The sequence below is a fragment of the Copadichromis virginalis genome, linkage group LG15, assembly GCF_057382275.1.
Source record: "Copadichromis virginalis isolate Kocher_CV1m ecotype Utaka linkage group LG15, C_Virginalis_male_GT1.1, whole genome shotgun sequence".
NCBI lineage: Eukaryota > Metazoa > Chordata > Actinopteri > Cichliformes > Cichlidae > Copadichromis > Copadichromis virginalis.
This window is the reverse complement of record NC_140632.1, coordinates 14,400,366-14,419,104: the sequence shown is the minus strand read 5'-3', so window position 1 is coordinate 14,419,104 and position 18,739 is coordinate 14,400,366. Positions and strand designations below refer to the sequence as shown.

Sequence of the window (18,739 nt, the reverse complement as noted above, 5' to 3'; positions counted from 1 at the left end):
CCTCCACCTGCAAAACTGTTCCTGTTTCAGGTATTGTCTCATCGATGCCTCTACTGTTAATTTCATGAACACCGAAGCAGCTGAACCTGATTAAAACCCCCCTCTGCAACTTAACTGACCAGCTCAATGATCCATTATTTATTTATTTTTTAGCTGTGTATATAAGTAACTGTACATCTTCATGTCTTTATCAAACTGCTTTTATTCCTATGATGATTGTACTTTGTCTCAAAACTGAGCTAAATTAAATCATTCCTCAACTAAATTCCTGAGACTAAAGAGAAGTGGATTGTTATCTTTTTGCCATTAAAAATGCTTCTACTGTAACGATTTTTCTTTAAGGTTTCAATTCTTGCTGTGATCAAAGCCTCCATCTCAAAGTCAAGACTGAACTGCCAGTTTCAGACAAACAGACACGCAGAAACAGCTTTTCAGCCCATAAACAGTCTATTAATGTCAAAAACAAACCCAGTATTGTAAGCACCTGCTAGACTCTTACAACACATCAGAAATTCTGAGAATAACCTCTTGATGCAAGAACGACTTCCTGCACAGAAAAGAAAGCCAAAAGGTGACGGTGTCATCCTGCATCTTTTTGTATTTTTTGCATATAAAGACATCTCTTAGCACTATACGAGGTAAGACTTTCTCTAAAAGCTAGAATTGACAGTAAACATAAACAGAGTTTCAGTGTCTGACTTCAGATGTGAGCAGTGGTGCAAATGTGGTGCTTCTTCACACTATTGCAGCCTATAAAGAAACAAAACAAGCAAGAAAAAGAAAGCAGTACACTTGAAAACAGATTTGTTTTTACCCACAGCTAACACTTCATCCTGGCCCACATGAGTGTCTTAGTAAAAAGCAGAAACTCAGCTCAAGATGATGCTCAACCACAGAGTTTTCAGAGCTTTATAAAAAAGAAAAAGTCTGAACATGTCAGAGAAAAATAGGGCACAGGAACTGACACCAGACTCTGTGTGGAGGGAGGACAAAGGTGAGCGTTCTGTGGTGAGAAGTGGCACTTTTCTTCGTTTCCGTATCGATGATTTAATTATGCCTTTGTCTGTCGATATCGTTACATAACAGGCAAAATGTTTAAATATCCAAAAAAAGGTTTCTTGTCTAATTCGTCTAATTGCTGGAAGTGCAACCCCCCTGCTGGAACTGCATCATGTATTTTCTAAAAAAGGGTGAATAATGAACCTTGATGTCTATTCAGGTGAGGACGTGAGGGTGGGGGGGGGGGGGGGGGGGTAATCTGTTGTTAACATTACACCACAGTGTATTGTTTATGCCTCAGCTGCCACAAATCATTAAAATCATTACACATTATTAAAGGGCAAACTTTGCAGATTGCCACTCTGTTAGTTTCTTCTCATTAGTCTTGACTGACAGCCATGGTATTATGTAATCAGCAGGGCATGCTTCCACACATTCATTCTTTTTTTTTTTTTTCAGTACAGTAATGGACTCACAACATAATCTTTTGTACTTTTGGTTCAAGACTTCAACCCCACTGGGAGCCTGGATTTGGATGAGCAGAGCGAAAGGACAAGTCTAAATGTGTTGTGCCGAACTTCGGTGACGACACACACAGAAGGCGGTTGCGGGTGAGGGTTGGGGGGAGGGCTTCTAGGTCTGTCAACATGCCCCCAAGCCTACACGGAAAGTGGTAAACCAGTGTCAAGGAAAGTAGTAAAACCTGCGGCAGGTAATTACTGTAAATGAAAAACAAATCTCCAGCATGCTTATTGATGAGTGTGGGATGGAAAACCATTACAAGTAAAATCAATCCAATTTAACACTGGTTTGAGACCTGCAGTCAAACAGTGTCAGAATAATACAAATAAAGTTTTATTTGTACAGAATTTTTCAAAACATGACTGTAAAGTGCTTTACAGACCACAAGCCATGTCAGTTTGTGTTGCTGATCTGATTCAGGGCTGCTAACCTATCCCTGCTATCACTGGGAGAGAGGCAGGATATACTTTGGACAGGTCACAGGGCTAAGACAGACAAGCATTCACACTCATACTTACACTTCAGTTAATCTGACATGCTTGTCTTTGCTCTGTGAGAGGAAGCTGGTGATTCCACAGAGGACCCGCACATACATGGGAAACAAAGAGTCTCCAGCAGGGCGATAATTTAAACCTTCTTGATAGATGCATATATGAAAGTTGTGGTCCAGCATCCTGCCCAAGGATATTTTGAGATGCAGACTGGAGGAGCCAGGGACTGAAACACCAGACGTGCAATGAGTAGATTACCTCTCAAGCCCCAACCACCTCTTAGGTCACTTCTTCTTTGGTGACCAGCAGATTGGCACGGTCACCTGTGCTTTGCATGGAAGGCATTTACTGGTCGTGAAGTGAAACCAGTAGTGAAAAAGTGATCATGTGCTTCCAGCTCATCCCTGATCCAATATCTCATTCTTGATGATCAGCATGTTTGATTTAGTGAAGATTTTAGCCTTGCTGACGCAGCCGGTGCCATTTATCCAGGCTTGGGACCAGCAGGGAGAGTACACTGACTTGCTGAATAGAATAATAAATAAAAAATTAGAAATAAAATTAAATACATAGGGCTATAAAGAAAAAGAGAGGGCATAAGAAACGTTTTTATAGAAAAGCTTTTTTGTAAAAATTGCCTTTAATAGCAAATTTTGGGGAAAAGATAACAAAAAGTCTTGAAACATGTAATGCTTCAGTTAATGGTGGGTACTCCAGTGAGGCCCCTGTAAAGGGTTAAAAGTAGATACTGAGTTTGCTAACCTCAGTCTTCTTGTAAAGCGCGCTCCAGCTGCAAGTCTCTAACAGAAAACGTCTTTAAGGTGGCTTCTGTAAAGAGGTGGGCTGTGGGAACAGTTGGGGGGGGGCTCTGACATTGGTTCATGAGGTCTGAGTACATCTATAGTGTAGGCTGGAGTGAGGCCATGTCATTTAGAGCCAGGTGAAGTAGGAGATTTACTTTTGGCAGAGACCAGAGTATTGGGAATAGCCTAAATGTGATAAGATGAAGGCATGGAGGGCATTTACAATGTCTGCTTCAGATAGAAAATATTTCTTTTAACCCTTTTATGACAAGTGATCATTCGTATGTCAAAAACAGAGCTGAGAGTCAAAGATACAAGCAGAGGACAGATATAACCTGCTCATTAGCAGTGTTGGTCAAGTTACTTGAAAAAAGTAATCAGTAACTAATTACTGATTACTTCCCCCAAAAAGTAATCCCATTACTTTACTGATTACTTATTTTCAAAAGTAATCAATTACTTACTTACTTAGTTACATTTTAAAAACACGATTTACAACCTGAAGAGGTGATAAAGCGACATATCTTTCAGCCCAATTCTACTTTTTCTGCATAATCCATCATACAAAATGTAATCAAATGGAAAAGTCTCTTTTTAAAACTTGTTTTATTAGTTTTAATCTTTTAACTTTATGCATCAAGCAAAAATTTAATTATATGCAACATTCTCTGACTGGAAGAAATTTGTTTAATATTTAAACCCATTTTCTGCACATTCCAGCACATAAAATAAAATATATATATTTTTGTTTACACTCACTCTTTCAGTAAAACACAGCAGAAAATAAATAAAATCAAAGACTAGCGGTCCTGTTGCTCTATTTTCACCTGTAAAGCAGGAGTGGCGTAGGCGGAGGTTTACCCTGGTGCAGGTGTGCCGCAGGGGTCAGTGGAAGAATCCGTGAGTTTCTCTGTGAGTTTCCCATTACATCGTAGCGCACTCAGTGCTTGCTTGGAAGTTTAGGGGTTTTTTCGCTGTAAAAAGAAGTTTTCTTCCCACGCACAACAGACACTAATGTTTTTGTCACTTTTTATGGAATCAAACTCAAAATAAGGTCAGTACTTCCACGCTTTAAACCATAGGTGTCAAACTCTGGCCCGTGGGCCAAATTTGGCCCGCAGCCTAATTACATTTGGCCCGTGAAGCCATACCAAATTACTATTAGAGCTGGCCTACTGGTATTATACAGCTAATATATATATTGTTTAGTATTAAGCTTTGCTTGTTCCATATTCAGTTTTTCAGCAAAACGTGTTTGACTCCATAAGAAAAGATTCATTCTTATATCTGGAGGAATAAATATATTTCAATAAATATTAACGTTCCAGTTTTGAATTTTGGCCCACTGTGTATTTGAGTTTGACACCCCTGAATGCTGCACGCTCATACTCTCTCCGCACTCCATATATTATCCATTGTTGATCTGCACACAGCTGTTGTCAAAAACGTCGCACTCGCTTACGTCACTGTCATGAGACCTCGCGAAAAAAAAATCACGGTTTTAGTAACGCAGCGTTCCTACGGGAAAGTAACGGTAATCTACTTACCGGTTTTGCGATAGTAATCCCTTACTTTACTTGTTACTTGAAAAAAGTAATCGGATTACAAGTAACGCGTTACTGCCCATCTCTGCTCATTAGTGTATAGTCTATTTTTCCAGAGTAAGAAGATCCCACATAGAGAAAAGATCAAGAACACATGGACTATTTTTATTTAACCTGTGGATAAAATATTAATGAAACTGTCTTTTCAATCACAGATATATCAGATTAGGTGTAATAACTCTAATCATGGTGGGGTGGGGCATTAGTTAGCACTGTTGCCTCACAGCAAGAGGGTCCTGAGTTTGAATCCAACAACTGGCCAGGGGCTTTTTGTGTGGAGGTTGTTGTTCTTCCCATGTTTGTGTGGATTCTTGTTATCTACTCCAGCTTCTGCCCACAGTCCAAAGACATGCACGTAGTGGGTAAGGTTAAATAGTGATTCTAAATTGCCCATAGGTGTGAATATGAGTGCAAATGTTTGTCTGTCTCTCTCTGTGTTAGCCCTGCGTTAGCTTGGTGACCCCTCCACAGTATACCCTGCCTCTCGCCCTATGGCTCCAGCCCCCCGTGCGACGCTGAAATGGATAACAGAAAGATTATCCAATGTTAAATCAACCAGTTGAAGGATTATTTAAGAACAGGTTCATGTTTTCATGTACTGTAACTCTTGCTTCCTTCTTCCACAAGACTTGAAAGTAATTTGTCAATCTGACTGAAATGTCTCAACAACTACAGGATGACAGGCTTTCATAAGACCAACGCTACTAACTGATTCAGATTTTTTCAGATTTTTCCCAAAACAAGTCCAAAAGCCTGCAAAAACTAAAAACACTCCCATGAGCCTCTGCTGTATTCATGTTAAGTGCTGACTAGAAACGCTGCGTGCTGATGTTAGCATTTACCTCAAAGCGGTGCAGCCTCGCGTGCTATATTTTCTGACCTTTTAAAGACAAAAAAAAAACCAAGTGACCAACTGCTGAACAAATGTATCCAGAACGCCGTGCTAGTGACTGTCAGCTTCCTCCACAGTAGAGTTTAAAAACGGACTTTTAAAATGAAGACAACATATTTCTTTCATTGCAACTCAAAAGATTTCTATTGCATAATTGTTTGTTATCAAACCTTTTGATGTTACTAGCAGCATCTTAGTTTGGGGGTTTGGAAATAACCTGAAACAGAGCCACCGTGTTCTTATGTGGAGATCCTTCGACAGATACCCCAATAAAGAAAAAACGAAAGCTATAAACTGAGGTCTACATTTTGGAAGAATTTTGAATCGTGCAAAGAATGTGCAGAGTTGGACTGTCAGAGAGGTACTAATAGAGCCCTGGTTGTTTTTGAGGCTTGTGGCTTGTTGTATTACACAAGTTCTTCCTGTTTTTGTTCGCCATTTGCTAAAAGATTATAGATTAAACAATTGTCTCTTACATATGACACAGGATTCAATGTGAATGCCTACAGCATATGATTGCTGTTGATTTTTGTTTTTCTGTGCTTTCCTATGGAAATGGGTAATAAAAGTACTTGCAGGACACTAATGTCACGGTCCTCCTTTGTTTTGAACTGCCTTCTCCCTTTCTCTCTGTCTTTGTTTTGCTACTTATCTTACCTTTCTTTCTCTATCACTGATTTTGTCCTGGACAAAGAACCCCGCCTGGCCCGCTCTCGCCCCCACAAACCTGCAGATATCAGAGAGCACTTACCTGAGCTCAAACCTGTGGAGAATCTGAGAATCCTCACCTGAGTCTGTGCCAGTTAAAGTCACAAAGAGTTACCTGTATTAACATCGGCCTGAACTTTGTGGTACCTGGAATACCTGTGAAGAAAACAAGAGACTCGCATCCTTTGCATGAATAATAATCTCCTGAATTGCGGCACATGCTTAGCTTTTGTTAACCTGAAAGCATTCATTACAATTATTAAACTTTTTCCAGTGCAGTTTAGTCTCCAAACACTTTGACACCTAATGTTGGTGGGGAACTGTTCAAGCTGAACCCTCCAAAGTGAACATGCACTTCTTGAGTTCTTCCCCTGTGGAAGGAGGCTTCTGTCCATCAGCTTCCTCCTATATCTGTGTTTTATTTTCTGGGTTATTTTCTTCATGCATGCATATTTTTCATGCACAGTTTACATTTTGCACATCCTCACATTTTTACTGAATAGTTCTGTTGTCACATATATATTTCTAACTTTTTTATTTGCACAAGTTGCCTTTATCTGATTTCTATAGTTTGTATATTTGACACTGAATGTCAAAATACTGACACCACTTCTGTGCATGCATGCACTTGCTTGTCAGTATAGCAGATTATGATGATTTTTTTGTGTGTTTTTGTGTGTCTGTCTTGGTGTTCAGTATTCAGCTGGATAAATCAGGCTCACTTTCAATCAGTTTAAATTTGGAAAATTAGACAAGAAAATCAGCTCGTCAAGGAAGGAAAGAGTGTTAACACCGCGTAGAAAGGAGGAAGGAGAGATGGCATCAGCTCATCTGCAGTCACAGACAAGAGGAACAGCAATTCGCAGAAAAACCAAATCCGCCCATGTGACAGAATCTGGTTTCCTTCAGCTTTAGCATGTGTGCCAGAACACGCTGTTCTCTCAATGAAGCTTGTTAGCGCGTTATGCAACATGTCTAGAAAAGAGAACTCTGGCCAAAGTAGTCACTCTCCTCCTTTCTGTCATTAATTTAGACACTAATGATTGCACTGCAGGGTGATTTAGCAGCAAACAAATGTACAGGCATTTGTGAAGGTCACAGATACACAGACTGGAACTTGTTTAGTTTGTAATTGTTTTTATTGCATTCTTATATTCTTTTTACTTTGTTACTTAAAACTGTTCAACCAGACGTTTTATGGCGCCAAAACACTCATTGATAAAGATTACATACATTGCTAGCTTACTTTATGTACAATTCAGCATACAAATACAAAAAAAGATTATCAGAAAAGTGCTTTAATGTAGTGGAAGAAGAAGAAATATGCAAAGTGAATTAGATTCACAAAAAGCAAACAAACAAACACACAAAAATCATAGTGAACATATATTATACTATACGGTAAATATCACCATAACAAACAACACTTGAGACGAAACACAGAAATTCGTAGCATATTTTCTCCACAGCAAACTGTGTTCATAGCTTCATTGTGATAGACTAAATATCTATCATCGTAACTACACCGAAGTTAATACTTGTACTCTTAACAGTACTACTGAGAATGTGCAGCCATAAAGGCGTCACATAGCTGACATTTATCCAAAGTGAAAAAGTGAACGATAAAAACACTGGACTTTGTGCACCAAGCTTGGGTTGCTGCTGGCTTTCAGCTTTGCTCCCAGTAACTCATGCCTGTGAATTATTTCTGTCTACAATATTTGCAGATTGTGACAAAATCCAATCTGCAGAGCAGATATTAAGTCAATCAAACGTAAGACTCCTTTGCATAGGAAAGTTCCTCAAACACAGGCTGGCTGCATCTCCGTGACACGACATCGTGTTGACGCGTCGACACGGACTCCGACATGGCTCTCTGGCGGAAAGGCTGCCGTAGATTGACAATGTCTGATTCCTGGGGAATGCATTCCTGAATTTGGATGCACTGAGGATTAGAGTCATAATTTACAGAGGATGGACGAGACCTGCTCCTCATCTCCTTTACAGTCAATGAGCGATACTGTGGGGGGGGACCCACATTCTGCACCGCCTGTTCGTATGATGGAGGGCTGCAGGGCTGCCTGCTGTCAACATGCTTGAAAACTTCAATTGCAGACAGAGGGCGTGGTCTATCCACAGGCTCGGCCGGTGGATCAGCTTCGCTCTGTAAGTCCTCCTGGAGGGTTTCGCAGGGGAAGGCGTTTTCCTTCTGTGAGTCTCTTTTCTGGCTGTTTCTGCTAAAGGCTCCTAAGCTCCTGGTCCTCATTAAGACTTTAGTGGCAACTCTCATGGACTGAGAGCGCTTCCTTTCTTGTGGTTTGGAAATCTCCTGCTGTCCCTTAACAGCCACTGAAGGCTGGCTGCTGGCGTTTGCCTTCCTCGAGCATCCTGGTGACACCATTGGGGAACTGGTGAAAACAGAGCTCTCTGAATGGTTAGAGGTAGTGCTTTCGAGGGAAGAGCAAGAACAGTCTTTGCCCATGAAGGGCTGCAGATCTCCATTGGAGTTGTTCAATTTTAAGAAAGGCATAGTTGGCCTGGCTACGCTACGGCCTCTGAGCAAGAAGGAGTCATCGGAGATCTGCTTTTTCAGAGGCTGCTCGGCAAAATCTGCCTTTTCTGTGGAGCAGTCCTCGTGGCTCCTGGCGTGGCTGCACAGGCCCTTGAGATCGTCCGAGAGGAGGATGATGGGCTCGGAGCACCGGCGGTTGAATTCTGGCTTTGTGTTGAAGACAGCATCGGACCAAGAAGAGGTTGTCGTGCTGGGGCTGGGCGATGAGGATGAAGAAGTAGAGCCATATTCTGTAGACGTGGACATGATATTCTCTCCCACCTCTGCATCTCCATCTGGGTCTGTGCTATCATACGCAGAGTCCTGATGCTGGGAGGAGACAGAGTCTGTCGAGCAAGGAAAGGAAGACATGATTAGAATCCATTTAATCTCATTTACCTCTGTAAAAAAGGCCCATAAAGGTCTCTCAGCATTATTGGGGGCTTTATTTGCTAATTAATTTACCTTCATCTGTGTCCAGTAAGACTCTGGTATTCTCTCCAAGAATGTCACAGTTCTCAATCAGGAACTGAGTAAGATCTGTCACCTGCAGAGAATCACACAAAGACAAGCAAGCATTAGTAAAATGAATAACAACAACAAAGTCAAGGGATTCTGTAGACAAATTCAGTGCTTCACTTGGTCCAAATACTCGGCTTGTTATTAGCACCTAAGTATGTGCTAGTGCACTCCCACTTATGAAACCGCTTGAGGTTTTTTGCACTGTGAGCCGCGAGGCTTCAAAGCGCTCAACGTGAGAAAGTAAATTCATATCACATCTTTTTACCTTCTGCATCTTCTCCTTCTGCTCCTCCAGCGAGGTGTCATCCAGCTGCAGCAGCGTGGGGCCGATGCACACCGCCAGATTGTAGGCATCCATCTTGTTGATGTCTGCGCTCTCCAGGATGTGATGGAAGACGCAGATCAGATGCTGCAGGAGGAGTCTGTTCAGCCCGGGGAGATCATCTACCACCCTAGCTCGCGGGTAGCAAAAAAAAAGGAGAAGCAGGAAGGAAAAAAAAAACAAAAAACGGTTAGCTTGCCGCTCTTTTTTTTAGAGTCTCTTCCTTTTTTAAAACAGTAGACAGACTTAAAAAAAGAGAAGTGGGCTATGTTCCGGCCAGATTGTATAGCGAACATATGGAATGATTAAAAACTTCCCTCAAAACCACAAAACCAGTCATGAAAAAAAAGAACATAACTGTTTTTTTTAAAGATATAAATTCTTTTTTTGTGTTTTTTGTTTTTTAGACAGGCAGTGCCGAGGCTCATTAGCAGACATCGACTGCTTACTTTGTGATTTCCAGAGTTCTCTGCTGGGTGTCTTCAATGTCCAGAGCTGCCATCCACTTGTCATAATAGTCAGATCTTAGCAGGCTGCCAGGAAGCTCCTTCAGAAAACTCTATAAATAGGAGAAAGGCATTGATTAGGCACATGTATATTAGAGGCTGTGCACTAGCATATTAAATATAATCAAGACCACCTATTTGACAGCTTCCTTGTCAAGCGGTCTAACATATTTAAGGAAGTACTGCTGCTTTCTTAGAAACTATAGCAGAGGGTAAAGCAGTAGTAGTGTGGCCGTTGTGGTAGCAGTGGTTAAAATAACCTACAGCCGTAATGCTTCTTTATCAGTGATGTAGAAAGTACTTTAGCGCTAATATTAATCGTGGATTTGCACATACGTGGTAACGCTAATAGTATGCGCAGAACATGTGAAGTGCAAGCGCCTCTCAGTATGCAAACGTACTTTGAGTAGTCCGACGAGCAGAACGACGGGCAGCTCGCCCATGTCCACACTGCCGCCGCTGTTCAGCTGCTCTCTGATGTCTTTCATGCTCTTGATGTTGCACAGCTTTCGAAACACTCCCTCTGTGGAGGGGCCTTTCTTCCTCAGCAGCACCAGCAGCTCCTGATGAAGCAGGACGGGAGAGAAGGAAGATGAGATTATCATATATGAATTAAAAAAATTAAAAAAAAACCACACCCACAAACACAGCAGCTCTGCATGTGTGTGTGTGTGTTTTTGTCTTGGCTTATTAATGTGCACCGTTTGTGCGTGCACGCATGCTATCATATTGTATTCAATCTTCAAAGCATTAAGAAATCATTTTAAAACACAGGCTGCTAACATCTTGAAACCAATGCACAGAAAGTTCTCAAAGTGAGCTAAGCTACTGATATGACATCAACTCTGACATTTATCAAAGGGCAACTTACTGTGACTGGTTTGGGAAGTGAGCAATCGTCTGGGCATATCTTGTGGAGGGGCTCTCCAAACAGCTGAATCTTGTTTTCTATTTCTGGTCGCTTTTTGCGGCCCTTTGACAGCCTCCTCCTCACCACGTTCCACTTGGTGTCTGTTAGGAGCAGAAATGTTTTATCCATTTAACATTTTATACTCATAAGACACGGCAACAAAGGCAGACGTGCAAAGAGTCAAAGCCCCGAGTGCCAAAAACAAGCTTTCTGTACTCGTTCTCTCTTATCAGCGGCTAGATTTCCTCTCGTCTGTGGTTGTTCTCTTTGGTCTCTTCTCTGCACATGGCACATTTAGCGAGGCACTCCCTCCCACCAGAAAAAAAAAACACCGTAAAGAGATTTTCAAACTCACCAGTGGGCTGTCTCTGCCTCTCCTCTTGATTATTCAACTGCTTCGACACAGCGCAGATCTTTGCGTTGCCCTGGTGACAAAATAAAGAAAAAGTGGCATGGTGAGCAACGTGGAAGAGGAACATGAGCATGCAACAGTAGCCAAGGGAGGGGTTGTGGCTTTTTTTGTGTCAAATTGCACGCCTTCTAACACGTGAATGAACAAATGTTAAATTAGTCTTTTAGATGTTCAAAAGACAGATTTCTAATTATTTTCAGCATTCTAATATAATTATTGCATTAATTGTGCAACTTATCAGTATGTTTGCACTTTCTGCATTTAACATACTATGTTTATTATGTAACAACTGTCCACTGAGCGTTAGCGCAGAGGCACAGCTGTTTTTTTACCAGCAGGTGTCTATTTTGAACATTTTCTACCATAAGAAGCCAGAAAAACTGGGATTACTTACATCGAGTGGAAACTCAATCAATTCTTCCATGCCACCTCCTGTTAGAGTTTTGGTCTGTGGGAGAAAGAAATGAGTAGTTTTTCTTTAATAACGGCTCTTAAAAATGTTTATGTTTTTTAAAAAGAAATGTGGCGGAGCAGATAGCGAGACTTACTGTGATGTTGCCACTCAACACCTTCATCAGGACGTCTGGAGGAAAAGAAGAAGAACCGGTCCTCGTTTTTGCTTCTTTAATTTTTCTGCAATGACGATGAAACACTTAGAGGAGTGGCACTCACTGACTGTTTATCAAGTCTGAATTTTGAGTTTATAAAGCAGTAAAACAAAAAATAAAATGATGAAGTTATTGTGGTTCAATGGAGCCTCAAGAGATTATTAAAGAAATACAGTTTTACATTGTTACAAATGCTGCCTCGATGTTTGCATAACTTAAGAAGCCGATATGAATATGTGCAGAACAATTACAATAAGTGGCAGAAGTGATCGAAAAATTTCACAATGCTTTTTATGAATGACGATAAATGGGAGAGCGCCTGCGAGAGTTTGCTGATATAAACAATGATCTTGTTCTTACCTGTGAAGAGTATCTAACCAGCGTTCTTTCACCTCAGGCGAGCTGTGGGCAAAATAACGGCATGGTATGAGTTACTAATCCACACAGAGCGACTGAAACAAGCCGGCAGATTACAGTGGGAGGAATGACACGAAGTGCGGCCCTCGCGGTCTTTTAACAGCTCTGTCGGAAAGTGTAACTCAGTCATGGGAACAGGAAGCAACGTCACGGCGGGCCCCGACCAGAGACATCTTCCACTTCCTCATATGCTTGCTGTGGCTTCGTGTCCATCAGTGGAAACACGCCGACGAAACAGACGAGCCTACGTATATACACCTGTGCGCTTTCACCTTTCATGACCTGATTTAATGCCAGGCGCTTTAATTATAAACTGTCTGCGCACAGGCGACGGGAAAGTGTCAACAAACGAGGCCGCGGCCTCTCACGGGATCCACGGTCGACTCGGTGTGAGTGAGCAGGAGTGAAAGTTTCACACACTGAATCATCACTAGAGTCCGAGCATCCAATCAGAGAAACAAATCGTCTCATTTTCAAACAAAACAACTCAAAACCTACTAGTGCATTCATCACTTTCTTGGAATACAGCACCAGCTGTGAAACGGCTCTTGGTTTGATTCTAATAAGTTTGCGAGAAACGTGGGAGTGACTGCCCCAAATGAAGCATTTCTAGACTTTAGTGCCGTTTGGTGCTCTTCATCATAAATTCACTGAAGAGAGAAAAATCTCCTTTGACTCCTTTAACAAAGAAAATGTCTAGACATAAAGCATCTGATGTGTTTTATCTTTATTGTAAAGGCCAGCATTTCCAGATAAAGATCATCTGATGTTAATTCCCTCCCAGCTCCACACTTCCTATTTTATAACCTTTTTGTCTTGTGATGCTACTCTGCGGACTTTCTACTTGCCACTTCCCTATTTCATGAAGGCCACAGATCATCTGACCTTTTACTACATATGCACGAGTGTGCATTTCATAAACTGAATGACCGGCAAAAAAAGCAGTCTGCCGAATAAGAAACAGAAAGCTTATAGTTGCAACAGTGTTTTTATATTGCAATACACTCGTATTTTCTCCTCCGTCAGTGCTTTAACAGATTGTTTGCCTTGATGTCTCTCTGTAATCTTTTCTTGAAGAGCTCATGTGGCCTTTTGGAAATTTTATTCTGGCCCATTTATTACTTTTGGTTTTCATCAAATTTCACTCCATCTACTCACAGCTGTGGTTTACGACATATGCAAATACTGAATTAAGCAAAAAACAGGATAAGCTCCACTGCGCCTGAAAGCTTGCACAGCATGGCAGCACAAAGGTTAAGCTCTGAGAGGTGTGTGTATCTGTTTGCCAAGAGGCAATTTATTTTCAAATAAACTTGCCACACTACCACTGAGCCCTGACTTTAGACCGTAAATATATTTTGTTTTATTAAATTCTCCATATTGCCAACAGCTGTCCTCTTTAAGCTTGTGAAAAAGGCTGTTGTGCTGACTAATAGTAACCAGAAGCCTATACAGTCAATTAAATTAAGTCTGGTCTCTAATCTGATTCTCAGTTCCCACTGTGGCCTTTCGTCAACTCAACTTTGACACCTCTTTATTGAGATTATCCATCTATTTACTTCTGCTTATCCAATTCAGGATCACGGGGCTCTGTAGCCTTCCCCAGCTGCCACATGGCGAGAGCCAGGTACAGCCTGCAGGGCTAACACAGAAACACAGACAACAATACTCATTCACACCTCCAACTCATTAATCTAACCCCACTAACTGCATGTCTTTGGGCTGTAGGAAGATGTCAGAGTACCCAGAGACAGACATGGTGAAAACATGCAAAGCCCACACAAACAGACCAGATGGAGGATTTGAACCCAGGACCTCCTCGTGGTGTGTCATTGTGCTGCCTTATTTAGATTACATATTTCAATATTAAAGGTTTACCATAAAGAAGGAAGAGCAACAATCAAATGAAGATCCACATGTGAGCTGTGATGTTTAGACACGTGTACCCAGGTATTTGAGTGTACAGTGAATCAGTGACTCAACACTAAATATGCTTGGCCATTTCCATGTGAGTCATTCACTGTGTGTATGAGTTTGTGTGTGCGGGGAGGGGTAGGGGAGCTTCTCACCGGAAACACACCAGACAAAACGTGAGATCCCAGGCCAGGATGAGGGTCAGCCTGAGGTCAATGTCACCAATCAGTCCATCCTCTTCCTCCGGTTCATCCTCGAAACTGTAATGCCAGACGTCCTCAAGACTGACTCTATGCTTCAGTCGGTAGCTGGCAGGCGACCTGTCGAAACGGGAATAAAAATAAAACCAACACTCCTCTAAATAATTTTCATTAATTTGTTTCTAAACGTGTTGTTTTCTCAAGATTACAAAGCAGGTTTCAGTTCCATAATTTTTGGATGAGTGATTGATTTTCTTCCCTCCTGTGAAACCATTGAAAAAATATCTTTTATATGAAATAGCGCATTTCCTCTCTGTGAAAACATTGGCACTGAACACAGAAATAAAAACACGGAGAGAAAAAAAAAGGCCGTAATTTCTCCCGTGACAGCTTGTTTTGAAAGTTGGTCCTTCATGCGAATAATCATTGGTTATTTCTGCAAAATAATCAATGATCTACTCTTGCACCTGAATTGCGGACTGATTGCTGCACTTGGTCAAGCAACAATGGTCACATGCTAAGTGTCAAAAAAAGGGTCAAGATTTCGATTATCCCCCAGTTTATTAAAATAGATACAAGTTTATGACAAATAAGAATCTAAAAAAGAAAAGGTGACTCATAAGAGATTAGAGAGGAATTATTATTTGAAAAAAATAAAAAAAAGAAGGAGCTGGGAGGTGTTTCGGTACTAAAACAGAAGGAGAGACGCGATGCACTGATAGAAGTAAACATGGGTGCTGTTTATGTGCACAGCTGTTGTTGTTTTGATTTGGCAGAATTTGGCAGATTTCAGCCAGTACTGTTTGCCCAAAGTCAGTTTCCGTCAACAGTATCTTACTATAAATACACAAAGTGTGTCGTCATAATTTCATCACAATAACACATATTGAAAATTGCCAGCATTTATAGGCAAACTATAGGCATGTAAAGTTATGAAATCCTCTAGAGTACAGACACCTACTTAAATGAGAGATCCATGATGTTAATAAGTTTTCTATGTGGGACTGTGACGTGTTCTTAATTTGGAGTCTGGCGCTTGAGTTTACATTTCTGTTTAAACACAGCCCATCTGTGCACACTCTGCATTAGACTGGTATAGATCTAACAAACAAAAACAACAGAGATTGTTTAAAGGTGTTGTTACATAAGTTATTGTTCTGAGACTGTCCTCCCCATGAAAAGGTTGTTTTTGTGTAAGCTGTTACGATGACCTGATAGCAATGAACATTTGGCCCAAATGTGGTATGCAGTTCTCTTGCGACCCATATGTGGCCTCCACTGATTCTGAGTGAATCTGGATGCACTCTCTCAGCCGCAGGCACACCTTATACAGGTCAGTTATCGGGCGGTTTTTCACATTAGGGCAACATCTGGGCCTCTCAAGTCTTGCTCATGCTACAGCTGAATCAGAAGTTCCCCAAACGTGCCTGGTATCTGGGTTCACATCTTAAAAGATAAACAAAAGCTGTGTGAACTGGGTAGAGTTACCACCACTGGAATCTAACACAACACAGCTGTGTAACGTGTTTTTAACTGTTTGAAAGGTTGCATTTGACATCAAAATACGATCTCCTCCTGACTATTAAGTGACCAGGTTTTGTGCTGCACCTTAGCCATAGTGGTTCTGAATATGAACCTAACAAGACCACGAGTGAGAAAGTGAAAGTAAACAGCAAAGCGGAGCTAAACTTTGGCCCGAACTCGAAGCGCGGATCAAAAATCAGGTGTGCTCGTGACACCTCCACCTCACCATCCACCTACACGCTGCTGAAACGCTGAGATGGGCTGTTTCACATTGTAGGAGAAATGAGAAAAAGTGGCCTCCGACACCTGCTGTGTGCCTGTTTCTTCACAGCAAACTAAAAAACACACACGCAAACACATAAGCACACAATCATCTCTAGATGTAATGATCTCATAGATTTATAGGCTCAAAAAAGGCTGCTATGCTGTATGACAGTGGTGTGCCAGCTGTGTGTCTACAGGAACAGTAGGCAGGTTGTGGTACAGAGATGAGTGTGATGTCCTCCCACTCATTAGGTATAAAACTTCCACCGTGTTTGACAAACAGATCTGATCTGACTAAGCCACGTAAACAGTGATTGCCTGAAGGTGTATTTAAATGCTGTTTACATTTAAAAAAGAAAGGAAACAGAGGTTTACTTATACGGAAAAACAATAACTAGGATGTTTAATGGTGAAGAAAAGGTGCGAGTAAGTGTTCAGAACATCTCAGGGTTTTCAAATTTGAAGAATTTTAAGAGTGATTTGAGCCACACAAGCACTTGTGAGAGTATTGAACCAGCAGCTCTGTTGTTCGCTTCAAAGCTGAAGCGAAGGTTAAAATAACTGTTGAGTTTCCCCTAATGTGACTCCACTCTAAGGGAACCACCCAACTCTCTTCTTCTACTAATTTAAAATAAGAGAAACGACTCATAAACAATGTCTGTTGCTGGGAGATTCCCCATCTCTCCGAGTAGAGTCCAAAAATACACATTTTGTTTTCACTTCCTCTTTCGCTCTCCCATTCCTACTGTACAAACACATGATGATTTTCAACAGAAAGTTGCTAAAACAACACAGTGGCAGTTTCCTTAGTTGTGATTTATTTTAAAATCTCCAGTTTTACAAGCAGAAACTATCTGGGTTTCATACACACACTCCTGAAAATATCTGATCATCACAAGCTAAAATGCTGGGGTTTTAGATTAATAATATCTTACTTGAGTTTGGCGAAGACAATCACGTCGCTGAAGAGGAACAGGTGTCTCTCCCTGGTTTTTGAGCCCTCGGTGACCTGAACGCACTCGTCCAGCAGCAGCTCTCCGTTCTCGCTGGCGAGGCCGAGGACAAATGGACTCTGCTCCACAGACACCCAGCAGGGAGCCTCCTCCCTGAGCCAGAGGATACACACCAAAAAAAAGGAGTGGGTGACGGGGAGAACCCACAGCCAAACGAGTCTAAATATGGTGATTTCCACATGGAAATGAGACTGATTTTGCATCTGAGAAAGATCAGGTTCATTTAACAGCTGGAGCCTGATGTATGAACAATAATATGACTTTTTCATAGAAGAATAGGCGTATACATGTAAGTCAATCCTGATAAGGTGAAGCACAGGTGAAAAATAAAGTTAGATATAGTTCAGGATAAATATCAAAAACTCATATATACACTTACCAGCCACTTCATTAGGTACACCGTTCAACTTTCTAATCAGCCAATCCCAGCACCTGACATGGTCAAGATGACCCTGCTGAAGTTGAAGCCAACGACGGGGAAGAAAGATGATTTAAGTGACTTTGAATGTGGCTCTTGTGGTTTTGGTAACTGATGGGCTGGTCTGAGTATTTCAGAAACGGTTAATCTACTGGGATTCCCCCCCCCCCACATAACCATCTCATCAGGGTTTACAGAGAATGGCCCATCAAGTTAAAAGCAGTTTTCTGGAAGAAAAAATCCTTTGTTTCAAATCCTTTTTTGTTTCAAAAAATCTTTGAATCCTTTGCCAGACAGAGGTCAGAGAAGAATAGCCAGAGTGCTTCGAGCTAATAGGAAGGCAACCCTAACCCAAATAAATACTCAGTGCAACCAAGATATGCAGAAGAGCGCCTTGACGCAGAGGGGCTACAGCTGCATAAGACCACACTGGGTGCCACTCCAGTCAACTAAGAACAGGAAACTGAGGCTAAATATAAGATAACTTTGTTTGATGACACCTGATCTCTGTTGAGACATTTAAATGGACGGATCAGAATTTGGCATAAACAACATGAAATTATGTATCAACAGTTCAGATTGCTGGCGGAAGTATAATGGTGCATTTAGCCACCACAGTGACCAGATCTTAGGACAATAGAACATTTTTGGGATGTGGTTGAAAAGGAAATTCACATCTGGATGTGCAGCTGACAACTCTGCAGTAACTATGTGATGCTGTGTCAATGGAAAATTGTATTTAGTAGTCAGTATAATCTTTTAGTGATATAAGTTTGCATATGGTAGAATACTGCATGTAGTTATTTGTATTAGGAAATATTCAACCAGATATACTTAGATATACTTAAATATTTTCCCTAACATGCTGTCAAGTCAATATGGACCCAAATCACAGAGGAGTGTTTCCAGCACCTCGCTGAATCTGCACTACGAAGGGTTAAAGCAGTTCTCAAAGCAAAATTAAGCCCAACATGGTACTAGAAAGGTGTACATAATAAAGTGGCCATTGACTGTATAAGTATATGTATATATTCTTTTTAACTCTTCCAGGCTTCTTGATGAATTTATTTTAAAAAAAAAAAGGAACCATGCACAAAGGAATATGCACAACATCGTAAATGTGGCTAAAAAAAAAGATG

The 18,739-nt window shown here is 41.2% G+C and overlaps 1 protein-coding gene across 1 annotated transcript; it reads right to left on the bottom strand.

Annotated features, from left to right (window-relative positions):
• Positions 1-7,334: 7,334 nt before the first annotated feature.
• On the bottom strand, positions 7,335-17,433 carry tagapb (T cell activation RhoGTPase activating protein b). The gene is made up of 12 exons (XM_085432093.1): positions 17,105-17,433; positions 14,337-14,501; positions 12,211-12,252; positions 11,791-11,875; positions 11,637-11,690; positions 11,186-11,255; positions 10,792-10,931; positions 10,322-10,483; positions 9,864-9,973; positions 9,358-9,544; positions 9,036-9,117; positions 7,335-8,917 (listed from the first exon to the last, which is right to left on the bottom strand). Exons 1-12 carry the CDS (start codon positions 17,383-17,385, stop codon positions 7,788-7,790), a joined length of 2,508 nt encoding a protein of 835 aa, XP_085288219.1. The 5' UTR covers positions 17,386-17,433; the 3' UTR covers positions 7,335-7,787.
• Positions 17,434-18,739: the final 1,306 nt, after the last annotated feature.

Coding starts and splice junctions, on each gene's coding strand:
- tagapb (XM_085432093.1), bottom strand. CDS start 17,385: ATGCAAAATCAGTCTCATTTCCATGTGGAAATCACCATATTTAGACTC. Junction 11,876..12,210: donor TGGTTAGATACTCTTCACAG/GTAAGAACAAGA, acceptor TCGTCATTGCAG/AAAAATTAAAGAAGCAAAAA. Junction 10,932..11,185: donor GAGGCAGAGACAGCCCACTG/GTGAGTTTGAAA, acceptor TGCTCCTAACAG/ACACCAAGTGGAACGTGGTG.